Below are 15,781 nucleotides of genomic sequence, written 5' to 3'. Positions count from 1 at the left end.
GTTGGGTTTGGATAAAAGTGCTATATAAGCGCTATTTATCATATATATTGAATTCCAAACATCACTGTACATACATTTGCACTGTATCGCTGTAATTTTCACTGTTATGACACGTCAATGTATTATTTTCTGAATGCACTAATTGACCAAGTAAATTCCTCTTAGGTGAAAGCCTACGTGGCAACAATAAAACTCATTCTGATTTTCACAGACATCAGACCTTGTGACCCTGAATCTGACAGCTGTAGACCCGGAGGAACCCATGGTCCACGCCACACCCATGGAGGCACTTGAGGATCCCATGGTCCACGCCACACCCACGGAGGCACTTGAGGATCCCATGGTCCACGCCACACCAACGGATACACTAAAACCTGTTGAATCGGGAGAAGAAGGTACCAGAGAGTGTTGACATTTCTATAATGCCTATGAATACCTACAGGATGTTTTTGTTTACAACCTCATCATCTCTTTTTTTTATTCAGTCGTCACAAACTCACTGGGAGACCTCACTGATCACTACAGTAATTATTTGTCTCACTTTGCCTTCATTTTACCTGGAATCTAGAGAGGCCAGGCTGAGGCCAGGCTGATTAGGAGTGAAGCATGTGAGCTTCCAAGAGTATGCTGGTTTAATGGGGTACACAGCTAAACTTCACAGGAACCGTCCAGCTGTGATGACCAGTTTAATATAATAAATTAAATATTAAGAGCACTTTATCTTTCTCAAACCCACAGCTATCTCCACCAGATCCTCCTCAGCCTCAAGGAGGGGGGAGAAAAGGACAGGTATGTACAGAATGTTAAGACTGTGAGTAGATATTTCTCTGTGAAATCTGAGAAAATGTGTACATTCTCTAGTCAAGGCCAATCCCCAGGGCACCTGGAGTGACATAAGAACTGATCTCAGTGTACCATAGAAGAATTATGAGTTTCCTAGGACACCGAAGTGAGAAATTAAGTCTTGGAAATCTGTGTCCGTATGCCTTATAGAGCCTGTAGTTTCAGAGTGAAGAGGTTGCCATCTAATAATTGCAAATCTGATTGAAATTTGAATGCTTGTGCCATTTTAAAAATATTGAAGCATCTCCTGTAAATACAAAATCTCACCCACAGTTGTCTGTAGGCCAAGGGAGGCTAAAAAGCCAACAAATGTTAGGTTTTCACTATGTCTACTGCATAATCATCGCTCAAGGTATTACCAGATTTTTCAGCCTTTGATCATAACTCTTACGTTTTTCGTTGACCTCTCACCTACTGTATAGTCTGTTTGCCTAGTTGCAATCAACATGAGTTTATTCTGCTGATTCCTATAGACCCTTTTCCTAGTATCCATTTAAACATGTCATACCAGGGTAAACACAAATGGCCCTGTTCTATTTAGGGTAATTCATACAATCATTCTGAATCCTAAGACTTGAGAGTGTCACCTTTCAAATGAGCCTAACATCATGACTGTAGCCTAAAAGTATGAGGTATTATGGGTATGTCATTTCAGGAAAAAACATTAGAAAGGGGTGATTGTTAATCAGTTACACCTACCCTACTATCACACGTCAAAATGGCTGCTGGGGAAAGGGGTCATTGTCGTTCAATAGGGTTGGTTGTCTTAATAAGCATCCACAATAATCTGAGTAAAAATAAACATTCAGAACTATTAGAAAACCCAGTTCAAAAACGTCTCATTTTGCTGTTCAGACAATTTCTCAAGACTAGGTGGGCGTGGGCATGGCCGATTACATTTTGATTGACAGCTCCCTGTTCCAATGGTTACGTACAACAATGGCAGCAGCTACTTTTCATGTTGTCCAGCCCTATAGAGACAGAGCGCATTGAAGTCCTGCTCCCACCGTAGGGTAAAACAGTATTAACGTTCCATTGATTCTGTATTGCGTGAGGTGCCTCCCTTCGCTTCCATCTGCTAGAAAGCAACATCACATTGTCTAAAAGGTTATGTGTATATAAACTAGCCTACACCAAGAGGGTAACGAACCCGCCACTAAGTTTGTATAATCCGCCAAACCGAAAAACTGCCTTTCAAAAAGACAAAAGTGGATCCACCACCAGGCACAGTGCAATGCTGAGGAACAACGGCTTTGCCAATCGTGTAGCCTAAATGTGTTGTCAAAACGCGTAGCCTAAATGTGTTGTCAAAACGTGTAGCCTAAATGTGTTGTTGAAATGTGCGCTGCATATGCGGCTGCTGTTCCTGACAACAACACCGCGGCTCCCCAGACACGTGGTCCACTGTTTCTCCACCAGTTAGGGAATAAAAGAATGACACGTTGTCACCGATAGATGTGCACCCGGGGACAGCACAGAGAGGCATGACGGGGAGCGGGAGATAGATAGAAAAGGTTAGAAAGACTCAGACTCATCACTGTTTTTCAAGCAACAAGCAAGACAGTGTTGGGGGTGGGACAACTGTCGTGAATTTGTTCATGATTGGTTGGATTTATGACGCCATAAACTGTGACCATAACCCCGCCCATTTCAACCCTACTGAAACAAACACTACAAAATAAAAAATGACAATATTACGGATTCGGATTTAAACGAATTTCTAATACTTCGAGATGCTTATTATTATGTACATAGGACCCTCAATTACGTAATTAGAAGGACATTGTGGATCTGGGTTGCCAGGGGCTTTAAATTCTAGAAGACCACATTCTGTTAACAAAACCATTTGGCATCTCTTTCACCCATTGGCCGAGCTACCGCTTCATTTTTCAATGAAATCTTTCTTAATTAATCACTAAAAGCTTCAGCACTTCACTTCGAAGTGGCCAGAGACCACACAGGAGTACAAGCGGACCAGTGTGTGGTTGTTTGTTGCATAGTCTGGTATGATTGAGGTGTTCTCATCTCTCAAAACATACCATGGTGATGTTGAATGCCATCCAGTGTTCAAACAGACTAAATGTGAAAGCTGTTGGACATTTGTAATTTCACCTCTCCATTTGGTCATCACAACTCCACGCTTTACTAATGTATGCTTTTGCTTTTTTCAGAGTGCTCCTATCACAGTGGGCTGGAGGTTTTCCCTATCTGGAGTGTGAACACTACCAGAGTGAGAAAGGTTAGAAAGACATAAGATAAGATGCAAGACCTTTCAATTATATTATCCTCGCTGTGACACTACGTAGCATTGTTAATGCAAACTATTAGGCTTTTTAAGCATAGACATAGCATTTTTTGTATCAATTCTGGAAATAATCATACACCAACGTTGCACCAATGTTCCTTACTCAATTGGTAACTCATTCTTTATTTTTCTCTCTCCCCTCAATAGGGCAAAGCAGAGATTTTTGTGGACTGGCAGCCCTGCCCAGTATGGTATGTACCCAGTATTTTTTTTGAAACCGTTATCACCTGGACTTATCAGAGTAGGAGGAAGGAATGCAGCACTCAACTTAAACATCACACTCAGACTCAGGGCTGTACAAAGATGTTCCACCAAGTCTGTGGTGGTGCCAACAAGAGTGGGAATTAGCCTGTTAAGTTACAAAACAAGCAGGACAGTACTGAATTTGGCACAACACACAAATGATACCACATTGATATTATCTGTTGTTATTATTATTATTATTGATATTATTTTGTTTGTTTTCAGTGGAGAGGAATGGCCCCCTTCCTGGCAGCCGAAAGAGAACATCGAGATGACTCGAATAAATTAATGAAAATGAGACATTGGACTTTGAGTTCCTCCTTGCTTTCGCTATTATGAATAGTGTGTTTGTTGTGGATAGGTGGTATTTTTTCAACATGGTAACTGGTGCCATCAAGAGAAGGCGGACAAAATGCAACAATTGAATCTGAAAAGCTATATATTTATTCTGTCAGTGTACATTGCACATAAACAGATGTCGAAGGGATAGATAGGTAGAATGACCCAAAAAACATCATTTAGTAAAGCCTATATGTCAGTACAGGGATTGTGTTCTACACAATACCTGCACTCTTCATATGTCAACAAAGGTGAGGAAACTATTTGTAACCGGTAGTAGATCTGATCAAATAAAACAAATAGTGTTGCCTGAGCCAATATGACCAAGCAAAGAATGTAAATTTTGTTGGTCAATTTCAAATTTCGCAGTAACTATAATGGTGATAAGTAACTATAATGGTTTCAAGAGACACTATTTGGAAGTGGAAACAATGAACCATCCCAAGAAGACGGATTGGATGACACGACTACAATGCATGAACAGCGTCGACGAGTTCAGAGAAGGCGGAAGTATTATCTGACAACTGGACGAAACATCACATTTGCAGAGGCCTATCATTTCCAAATCATTGACCACTTGACTTTTTCAATAATTGTAATACACAATTTCAAGCGACAACATTATATTTTAAATTATAACAATAATTAATATTTAGAAAGAACTTACAGGACCATGGAGAGACTATCAAGGTACAGCCCCGACACATATGGAGGTAAATGTGCCATCACATGCAGTTGTGCAGTGATCTGCCCTTGAAAGGGATGAGTTGCTTAGCCGAAGGTTTACCTGCGTTCTACCAAAGCCACGTGACCGGAAGTTGCTTTCAACTTCGCTAACTCAGCTAAGGTGCCCAAATCCCACTCTCCGCCAGAATCTTACTCCCCCTCACGGAAGTGGTTGTAGCTACGGCTGTGGGGGTGCTGAAGACATGAGCCAATATACTTCTATATACGCCAGAGTCTCCTGAACACGGAGAGACCAACCCCAAGTCGATCGGCGCTTTCTCGGCCGAGCTATAGCTTCTTTTCCGCACCTACTCCCACACCGGCAAATGCCTCCATTTTGCGTCTTGCCAACCCAGGCTAGGTGGTTAGGGGTAGGTGCAGAAAAGTGACCATAACTCGGTCGATAAAGCTCCGACCGACTTAGGGTTGGTTTCTATGTGTTCAGGGGACTCGTGCGTATAAAAACGTGCCGGACTCATGTCTCTATCACCCCCACAACCGGAGCTACAACCGCTTATGTGAAGGGGAGTGAGATTCTGTCGGGGAGTGGGATTTGGGCACAACACCGGCGCTCAGGGCGTAGGCTACCCGGGCATGAGCACCCTTCTCCGGTTACAGAGGGCGCCGATGATCGGTACCTCTCGCGGCACCTTACCGCCGTGGGCTGCATAGCTACATGTCAAATTGTCGCTGGTGACACACATTACATAGATAGATTGACAGACAGCTATATTGATAGACAGCTAAATAGATATTTTAATGACCCCCGCTATAGCAAAGAACAGTGAAGATCCGCAGCAGCCTGCCAGCCCGTTGAAGCTCGATGTAGCCTATCTTATAAGGCATGCTTCGTCAAGAGACTTCAGTGTGTTTCTGTCATTAGGATACTGTATGTCACAATGACATGCATATAATCAAAATATTGAGTAAGCAACCTCAAAGAGGTTCTTTCATTAGAGACCAAACATATGTTTGTAGGTGAAGAGGTTATAAGTTATAAGCCTTCTATCTTCAGTATGCTGGTGTCCAAGTGTTCCTCCATCCATCCGTCCATCCATCCATCCTTCCACTCATCCAACCATCCATCCACTCATCCATCCATCCACTCATCCATCCATCCATCCATCCATCCTCTATGGGGTTTTCATTGTTTACTTCACCTTTTGACCCCAGCAAGATAAGGGTTGTGGCTATGGCTTAGTTGTGTCTGTGTGGGTGACAGGACAGTGGAGGGTCTGGGTGGAAGTTTTGCTATCAATCAATAGGCAAGAACTGACGAGACTTCCACTGAGAACACCACTGAGTTGTAATGCAGCAAATGGTTATTATCGATAGATTAGTGACAATGTGTTTCCAGGGAAGGAGACTCTGAGGCCATATCTCTGGAAGGCAGCCTGTTAGACACATAAGCCCAGACTCAAGATAAGCAGAATCGCTGGCTCCATTGAATATGTTATTTGTAGTATTTCATGCAAGATTACATACACTGTACTCCAATAACACCATGTGAGAGGCAAATTAACATTGAAGTCTATGGGGGGGGGGGGGGTATAACGTCAAAACACTATTTCTCTGAAATACAGCACACTCCAGAACTAAGTCTAACATATATGTTTAGATATATGTTAGATCTTTCCAAAAATGTGTTTGGTTGTGTTCTACAACAAAACATTCCAACCCTGTGACTTGACAGTTCAACTTGCCATGGAACTTGTGGTCTTATAGACCATGCATGGTTTTTGGCTAGGGTTGGGAAATTGAGCTTCCTTTATGCTAGAGCCAAACCAAAGATATTTTCAGAAAGGCCTTTGCTTCCAGAAGAAAGCTTGCAAATATGAAAGATTGGAGTTGACCCTAGGCTCAGATATTGACCTTTGAACACTGACCAGAGGTCACATTTGAAAACGCATAGCTCTGTAATTAAAATAGCCATCAAAATAAAGTAAACTCTTTTGGACAGCTCCGGACATGTACTTTCAGAGGGGTGGAAGTGGGGAACTGCAAAAATAATTTTAGCTACTTAAAATGGCCTAAAATCAAATTCTGGGCTTTGCAAGTGATGTAAACTCACACAGCGCAATTATGTTGTATATATTGGTAGAAAGAACATATCTTGAGATTCCCACCTAAAATAGATTTATAACTTAGAAGATAATGCTATGTTTGATTAATAAACTACATCACCCATAAGAATTTCAATACAAACATGCAACATGGCGCCCATATTTGTAGTTCAGTGAGATGCTGAGCAGGGTTATGGTATATTAGGGTTACAATCTGAATGAATTATCATTTCACTCTATACGTTTCTAAGATCAGAAGGTGCATTACTGTCCACAGAATGTGGGACAGGCGCTGTTTCAACATTAGAAGCCCTCTGAGTGACGTTAAAAGCATAAAACATGCAGAACTATGTGAACAATTCTGGCCAATTGGCTTTCCTCCACGTGGGGTGCCAGAACGCCGCGAACAATCTCAGCCAATCAGTAGTGTTGACCTTCCAAGCCTCGTGCGTGTTGCTAAGCAACATCGTTCTGCGTAATGCGGGATTGTCTATTGATTCATATCTTCTCCGTAGGCCCACTCAACATTCTTTGTCACCTACGTCATTTCATGTTTTTAAGTAGCCTACACAGGAATGGAAACGCTCATTCACGCTGTCAAAGGCAAGGTCTTCATAATAATATCTAAGTACACATTATGCACTGAACAGCGTATTATAATTATAATATCTTCATTTCGTTAACTACATTTCCAAATGACTGGGAGGTGTAACTTATGCATCCTCCAGCTAGCTTATATCACAGCCTTAACTTTAATCAATGTTATCCCCTAATAAATCGTAAAAACTGTTCCACTGCTAAAATCATATTTATATGTATATGGTGTGGTGACCCACATCTATATAACTAGAGACATTCACCTAAGAGAGAATGCACTTCCGCTTCCGGTCCAGAGAGTTCAGTGTCGTTGTCGAATATATGACATGTAAAGTTGGAGCTAGTAAACTACCTGGACTACGTCTACTCTCACGTCTCCTGTCTCGTTGTTTTCTAACTCCACAATGGGATATATAGCCTATATCCCATCCCTTGGTCCTTTCTGTGTGGAGTTTGCAGGTTTTCCCCGTGCTTGTGTGGGTTTCCGCCGGGTTCTCCGGTTTTCTCCTGCCATTAAAGACATGCATGCTAGGGTGCAATTCAGCATGCAACACATCACAGAATTTCTCCAAGAGGATTAATAAAGGGTTCTTCTTCTATTTTCAAACTTAATGTTGCCAATTACATATATCACATATATCAGTGACAATCAAACAAGGAAATGATAACAATTGGTAGGACCTGAGTAAGAAACAAGTAAGGTAAGCATGGTAAGCTCTACACCCTTTAAATTGATTTTCTCTGTTTATAACCACAGGGCACAATATTGTAGGAAAAAAATCAAATAAAAAAGTGATCACAGTATTTTCAATATCTTTATTTCACAATTAACAGGCACATACAGGTGTTACCAGCTCACTCTGCGTGGTGTTATGGTCATTGAGCAGTCTGGAGACCGATGTACTGCATCCAACATTTATTGAGCCCATCTGCGTAGAGTAATCATAGAGCAAAAAGATTTGATCGCAGGGCTCTTTCCCAGCTTAGCATTATTGGCCAGCTAGCTTCAGCTTCAACAACATAAATCATCGTCGTCACTCTCATTGCTTAAACTATTCGTAAAAAAATGACATTTTCACTACACAATCATACCTATAATACACATGACAATTTAGAGATATTTAAATCAAACATTATGGACATTCAAACATTCTAGCTTCTCATAAAAAGGATGTACATAGAGCTCCTGGGATTACTAACCTCTGCCCACAACAGCTAGACCTGGGAAAGAGACAGAGACCTAAGAGTTCACGACCCCGCCAATGTCCCAGCTCATAGCCCATCAGTAATCAGGATATTAAATGTGGCCAATCAATAATCAGGATATTAAAATAAAGTAAATAAATCAATAAAATGAAAAATTAAACAAGACAGGCGATCACAGAAACAGAAAAACAAATAAACAATAGCAAATTAGACATAAAAATCTAGTGAAACATACAAACAAAATGAATCCTGTTACACAGGCAAACAACCATGCATACCCCAGGAGGATACCTAATAATAATATTAATAACTCAAGATTTCTATAGCGCCTTTCAAAAAACCGAAGGTCAGGTAAGGGGTCGGGAAGGGCAGTGGGGGGCAGCAGCAAAAAAGGGGAAAATTAACCTAACTAAACTAAACTAACTAATGGGGAAAAGCCTTGGTAAAAAGGTGTGTTTTGAGGGCTGTTTTAAAAGTGTCCAGGGTTGGGGCGCCATGGATGTAAGGAGGGAGAGAGTTCCAGAGGGTAGGGGCCGCCACACTGAAGGCTCTGTCACCAAAAGTCTGCAGCTTAGTATGGGTGTGGAGAACAGACCCAGGTCAGAGGACCGTAGGTTCTGGGATGGAGTGTACTGGTGGAGGAGCTCAGACAAGTATTGGGGGGCGAGGGCATGGAGGGATTTGTAGGTGAGGAGGAGGAGTTTGTAGGAGATACGGCTCTTGACTGGGAGCCAGTGGAGATGGATGAGGGTGGGGGATGATGTGCTGCCAGGGCTACCTAGGTTGCCTCCTCTTCAGCCTCCTCCTCACTCTCTTCCGAACTGCTAGGTTCACTTTCCTCTTCATCATCCAAGCCTCCAAGGAGAGATGCATGTGGCCCCAAAGCAGCCTGGTAGTGGTGTAGGACCAACCGCAAACTACCTTCCACATCCGAAAGTCTTCGAATAAGAAGACATCGTAGTCCTTCACTTCCCTCTGCTGACATTCAAAACAAGACAATACACAAACCAATAGTAAGGATTCTGATAGTATGTAACATCTAATCAAATGCCTGCTGATTTTGTGTTGCAAAATTTTTTTGGTGGGATGGCAGTAACATGAATGGAAAACAAAGTTGTTGTTTTTTTTAACATACCCTCACTTATAATTTTGGTCCTGAGAGCCGAGGCCAGGTTTCGCAACGAAGTGCAGTGTTGGGCCATCTCCAAAACCAGGATGCTCCTCTCCTCTTGCAGGCGTGTGGTCAGCATCTGCTGGTCATGCACTCGTCTCTTGGTGCTGATGTTCACTGATGATCCTGTAAGTTATACAAAAGATCCCCTATTGACTTGCTAAATGTCACTTTATGATGCATGATCAGGGCATAGTTCCGTAACTTATATTCTATATAATTATACCCTGGGTCTCAAAACACACACATTTGAGCATCTCAAAAGGCACGTACCACTGCTGTACACCTCCCATGGCCATATGTGTGACACAGTGTGTCCAGCCAGCGACCTCTCGACCACTGCCACATTGATCTGCATCTCTGACACCAGCCTGTTGTATTCGGCAATCTGTTCGAAGAGACGCCGCTTGTCTTTCGCCAAATTTTTGCGCAGGCGGTGACGAAGCTTGTTGCTGTCTAACAAGACAAAAGTAGCACAAAAACAACTGACAATGTAGTGAATGGGTAAGTGATCATGTACATGTTTACATATGATACAAATAAATACTTAAAATTTTACCATACCATTTTGACGGTAGAGGCTCTGTTTTCTGTGGTGAAGGCTCAGATGAAGCCCCTCAATGGACTGTTGTTGCAGGGATCGTTGATCACTGGCGGCATCTGTTGTCTCTACAGAATTGGGAAATAGTAAAGGAATACCAGATATAGATATTTAATCTAACAAAATCATTTAATCGCACACCTACTTCACAGTTTGTATATGTGTTGCACTACTTTTTCAGCATTCAATAACAGCTACTTCTGAAAGTACAGATATAAATGCAAAAAAAGGACAAAAAGAGATGGGAGAGATATGATTTCCTGTCATCCTTACCCCCAGCCCATTCCTGAACATCCATAACCCACTGCAGTGCCATCTCCTCTGAGCAATGGACCTCTTCTCTGAGCTCTAGAAGTCTTGCTGTCTCCTCCACAGCTCTTTGACAAGTCTGAAAGACAGAAATATTTTCAGCATCAATTTCAAGTCAGGTACAGTCACCCAAATCTGCTTCACGCATGTGGGTTTAACCAGATACACAAACACATAATGATACAACAAACATGAATACAGGACATACCTTCACATATCTTGTGGAGAGGGCCTTGTGGAGATTGTCTCCCTTGTGCCTGTTCCATTCCATTGCATGGACAGTCAGCATGTCCACACGGGCTGTTGGAAGTAGAGGATGTCATTATGGACCGCAAATTATAGAACAATGTGAGAAGATGACACACTTCAGGATAGATACAATGCCACTTTTTAAAAAGAAAATTAGAAAACGAAGTGAGAGTGAGTACAGTAAGGTACAGTTGAAGAGAGTAGAGTTGAGATGAGTAGGGATTGGGTGCTGGAAAAGTGCTGAAAGTGACCAACCTGCTTTAGACATATATTTTGTTGTCAGAGCACAACGGGAGAGGTAGCTGTTCACCTGCTCAACCTCTTCACCAGCCGTTGTGCCCGCTCCCTCCTGATTCCTGCCACTCCATTTAAGCTGTTAAAGGAGACAATGAATGTAGTCAGGAAGCTGGATTGATCAAAAGTACCAGTGGCCCTGCCTTTGATCACGAAACACCCGGAGAACCCTGCCCCTGCCACTGACAATGGACTGAACACTGATATTAGCAGCAGTGCATGAAAATTGACATGGAATCTTGAGCTGAATCTCAATATTGTTTCTTTATAAAACAATACATAATAAATTGAAAAAATGAAAATATACCTCACACTTTGTGGCATGAGCCCTGGCATGCATGATGCTGAGGAATGGCCTCATCTGCAAGAGCCCCTGGAGTGGTGGAAGGGCAGCCACTACCTTTTGGAGGTATGGCCAGTACTTGCAGGTGACATCCATGGCAAAGAATTTGACATTTGCTGTGGCCTGAATTTCTCTCTGGAGATACAGAGGGTAGGCAAACATTTCACCCCGGTACATATTTAGGCCTTTCAAGAGGTAGCCATGGCGACACACGGCTACCTCAACGCCCTCCTCATCGAGTTTACTGGCCCTCCGTGAGGTTTCCCTGGCTGCTGCCCACTGCGAAGCACCGCATGTTGCTTTGCCTTGCGTCTGTGAGAACAGTGCATTAACAGAAACATTTGAAACACAGGTACTACAGCATCATTAACATTCCTTTCACTTAATACCCATTGGTATCGGGAGTAGCTGAATAGCCCACTAGTATGTGGTGAGTACATACAGTAACAACATGATTAATGTATACTTGGCTGGTGTAAGACTTACGCTTTTCACTGCAGTCCTAATGGTGTCAACAAAAGCTGACACCTTACTGTCCTTGGCAAGAAACAGCCCTTCAAAAAATGCAGTGTTTTCGAAGCTAATGAAAAAAAAACAACAACCATAACATCAGTAAACCATTCCCGTTGTCCTAAAGACCAAATTCAACAAAAAGACCACAACCAAAAGACACACCCGCTGGATCGTTTAAAGCGGTAAAGCTTCCGGTTTCCATCAGCTGCTACAGCCACCATTTCTGGGGTACAGGCGGGGCAGGTGAACGGGGTCGCACAGCAGAGCTGGTCCTCCTCAAACGAGCAATAGCTGAACTCCAGGAAGCTCCGCTGAAGTGCATCCCCATTGATTTGCCCTGACTGAAGTGTACATAATTATGAACATATGGGTATTGTCTATTTAACAATATAATAATAATTATGAAGACATTTGTTCTATTACACTTAACTCTTCCAGCACGCCGAGTGCGATGTTCCAGCAACTTTGCAAAAGCTTGCCTGGAAAAGCCAGGTGAAATGACCTTCAGGTCTTGGAATGAGTGGAAGAGGTCAATAGTGTACAGGGTCTGGGAATGTGAAGAGGCTGGCCAGTAACCACTCTTGATTAGATCTTTAAGATCCGGGGTCCAGTGTTGCAGGCAGATATTGCACACATGAACAGGCATGTGCAAGTCGAACCGTCCTGGTGATATATTTAAACAATTTAGACAATGACATGTCATTATGCTAACAGATATGAAGTATAAAAGGACAACTCTTTACCGTTTATGGTGATAAGGATGACTTCTCTGCCTGGAGACATAGTGACGTCAGCAACTTCACATGAGCATAGCTGTGGTGCGCGCACTGTGGGTAAAATGGAAGCTGACAGAAAATAAAATAGAAACATGTTATTTGCATAACAGACAGAATAGAAACATGTATATTTTAATGTCATACACTCTCACAGAAATAACTACCAATCAAAAATTTGAGAACATAAAATAATGCCTTAATAGTGAGTGAGTAAAAACACATAGAATATGTACCTTGCTTGTGTGAGATGTAGTGTCCAGTTTCCCCTTTAGTATAGCATGTGGATGGTGGGATGGCCTTGAGGAAGCCATCCACCACGCTGTCTCTGTTGTGGAGTGGCCATCTTTTATGGTGCAACACATCACAGGCCTCACACAACCACTCCTCGGGAAGGCAGTCTCTGCACCTATGCAAAGAAAAACAGATAATTATTTCATAAGCAAATAAGACATGCCATATATTTTCAACTTTGCATTTGGTTGGAATAATTGGAGTAAGATTGAGCCATGGCCTTTTGTTAGGACATATCCTTCCGTATTTATTCAGCCTATGATAACAGTGTGTAAACTAAACTATTTACAAAAACTGAAGAGAGCTGCAGACATCTGACTCCAACCTTATAACAGCAGCCTGATGGCAGATAGAGCACAACTCCTGGCCAACAGCCTCAGTTGCCAGTAGATATTGCAGGTGGTCTGGCCGAGCTTCCTTCCACTGTTCTTGGGCTGTCAGCTGACGCAAGGACCAAGACGAGGAGCTTTGCAGAGGCACAGCAGGCACATCAGTATGGAATGACCCAGAAGTCATTGACAGCCTCTCCATGTTTCGGTCTATGAAGGAAATGCAAAAGCATGTTGAATATGTTAAAGGTGCAATAGAGAACTTGTAATCTCTACTTCCATTTGAGTGCTCAAAAGCCATAAAGGGTCGTTGAAAATCTAACAGTACCATGCCTGTATATGAATAATCACGTCTGATCAGTTGCAAATTACTAAACATCTAAACTAAGGATTACTTGGATCAACAGGGTGAATGACAAAAATTTTATCTGTAGATGCAGTATTACAGACCAAGTGAAACATGTCTATGGTGCAATGAATGAATGGTGGCAGGGTGCTTTAATGAGATATAACCCCAAATAGTATAGCGTCCTATACCATGGCCAATTGATACCCTGTGTGGCATCTTTAAGATTTCAGGATGATGCGATCTATGTGTACAATCTTACCAAATTCTTCTTGAGCAAACACTCTTGGCTGGGAATTCCCTGCAGTAGTCGTGGCCTGGGAGTCCTCCGTACCAGGGCATGTGACTGTAAAACAAGACATGCAAGAATAGAAAGAGATTAGGAGAACCCTAACATGTTTTGAAGGTTAAGGCAAAATAGCAACAATCTATTCACATGTTCATTACACTACAAATGACGACGCTCAACAACAGCTTGACAACACTGTTAGTCCCATCCTTGGCGTTGATTGGCTAATCATTAGAACCCGCAGGATTTCCCACACATAGTAAATACTTTGCAGGCCGCCCAAGTATATTCATGGCTGCCAACGTATTGAAAAGTATCAAATCTAGCAATAGCAGAGTCTGATCATACCCCACCCCTGCTACCACCACAAGTATATTTCAATCATGAGGGAAACGCTGATCCTGTGATCACTTTGTAGTCAGAGAAACAGTGACATGAATGATTAGTTACATAGTAAATCAATGAGACTTAATGAATTTCAAATTTGTTTAGGAGTTACCAGCAGTTGAGGCTCGACGCCGTCCTCCACATCTCCCTCTTGGCTTGCCTCGTCCTGCATGGTTCCTTTTTATCGGCTGAGGGGCCTTTCTTTGCGCATTCTGTGTGTGACAATTCTTGTAAGACTGACATTTAAAAATAATGATGAAGGCACTGTTTTGAAACTGAAAATGTAAATCCACACAAATTGCTATTAAAACACTAACCCTGGCTTCAGTTGGGACAGCATCGTGCTTCACATGGAGTGCTATGACCCTCCCCTCCTGGTAGGCCTCGTCCAGTAAGTGCTCGTCCACGTCTTCAGCATAATCAATTTCATGCCTCAGAGCAAGTGCAATGCGCCTCCCCTCCTGATAGGCCTGGTCCAACATGTCTCCAGTCAAGACAGCTTCATTGTTGAAAGCATGTCCAATGCGCATTCCATAAGTGTGGTCGCGGATGTGGTCCATGTTGGAAGCCATGGATGAAATAGACAAGAGCGTGAGAGATGGATAGCAAGAGTGTGAGAGACTGACAGACAGACAAGAGAGTGAGAGACTGACAGAAAACGAGAGTGAGAGGCTGACAAATAGGCAGGAGTATGAAAGAGAAGGATGGATGGGTGGGCGGAAGGATGGACAGACAGAATGACAGACAGAGGTTGGCTCTTAAAAGAGCCTTTGGGTTTAATAATATTGAGTGATCCAAGGGTGGGCAAAAACAATGACTGGAGCTGCAATGACAAGGAAAAGAGGGCTGAATACTATATTGCCACATACAGTAATACTCATCCAATGTTGTCTTTTTTTGGAGGTTAGAGAAACCCTCATCTTCTCCGACCGGTTGAGCTACAGTATAGCGGTGATCCGAGTTGGCTAATGCAGCTATGAGCTAGCAACTCGTGGCGAAACATGGGCTCATGTCATGCTATTGCTATGTACAAGCTATAAGGACTGTTAGTCAACTAGGTTAGCAAGTCAGTTACACGAAATTGTTGTGTTAGCCAGAAAAAGTCATTTGTGAGGCTCTCCATTCTCCAAAAAATAGCAACCCCCTTCCCCAATTTGCAACGCATTAGCTCTGCGGACTATGCTAGCTAGCAAACATGCTTGCTAGCATGCTAGCTAGCTGACATTATTAGCGATCTAATTCCACTCTCATTAACTATTTGGACCAAACGTTTAGGCCATACTTTGACAAACAAATGAGTAACATGGCAGAAACGTGTGTATTGTAGCCAAAACGCTCTCAAACAGAACTGCACATGCTACTATATGCGTAAGATAAAGCCTGTTGGACACGTCTTCAACTTACCAGAGTCGACGTCGCAATGAGCGCAGCGCCGTTGTGCGCGTGGGACATTGTGGTTGGCGCGCGAAGGCGTAGTTCCAATAACAACGTGTCCTTCCTTCGTTGTTCCCTTGGTCGCTCGATCCCTTCCTAGAGATACTGCTTATTATTATTATTATTA

General features: G+C 42.6%; 1 protein-coding gene across 1 annotated transcript; it reads right to left on the bottom strand.

Moving 5' to 3' along the window:
- Positions 1-8,194: 8,194 nt before the first annotated feature.
- LOC130123849 (uncharacterized) lies at positions 8,195-14,780 on the bottom strand. Its single transcript, XM_056293157.1, has 18 exons — positions 14,538-14,780; positions 13,997-14,057; positions 13,807-13,890; positions 13,195-13,408; positions 12,812-12,984; positions 12,546-12,647; positions 12,305-12,393; positions 11,965-12,143; positions 11,776-11,869; positions 11,254-11,601; positions 10,908-11,025; positions 10,612-10,703; positions 10,368-10,482; positions 10,058-10,162; positions 9,767-9,949; positions 9,458-9,619; positions 8,317-8,337; positions 8,195-8,208 (listed from the first exon to the last, which is right to left on the bottom strand). Exons 1-18 carry the CDS (start codon positions 14,778-14,780, stop codon positions 8,195-8,197), a joined length of 2,397 nt encoding a protein of 798 aa, XP_056149132.1.
- Positions 14,781-15,781: the final 1,001 nt, after the last annotated feature.

Source organism: Lampris incognitus, chromosome 14 (assembly GCF_029633865.1).
Source record: "Lampris incognitus isolate fLamInc1 chromosome 14, fLamInc1.hap2, whole genome shotgun sequence".
Taxonomy (NCBI): domain Eukaryota; kingdom Metazoa; phylum Chordata; class Actinopteri; order Lampriformes; family Lampridae; genus Lampris; species Lampris incognitus.
Note: the sequence above shows the minus strand (reverse complement) of the source record. Positions and strands in the feature narration are given on the sequence as shown.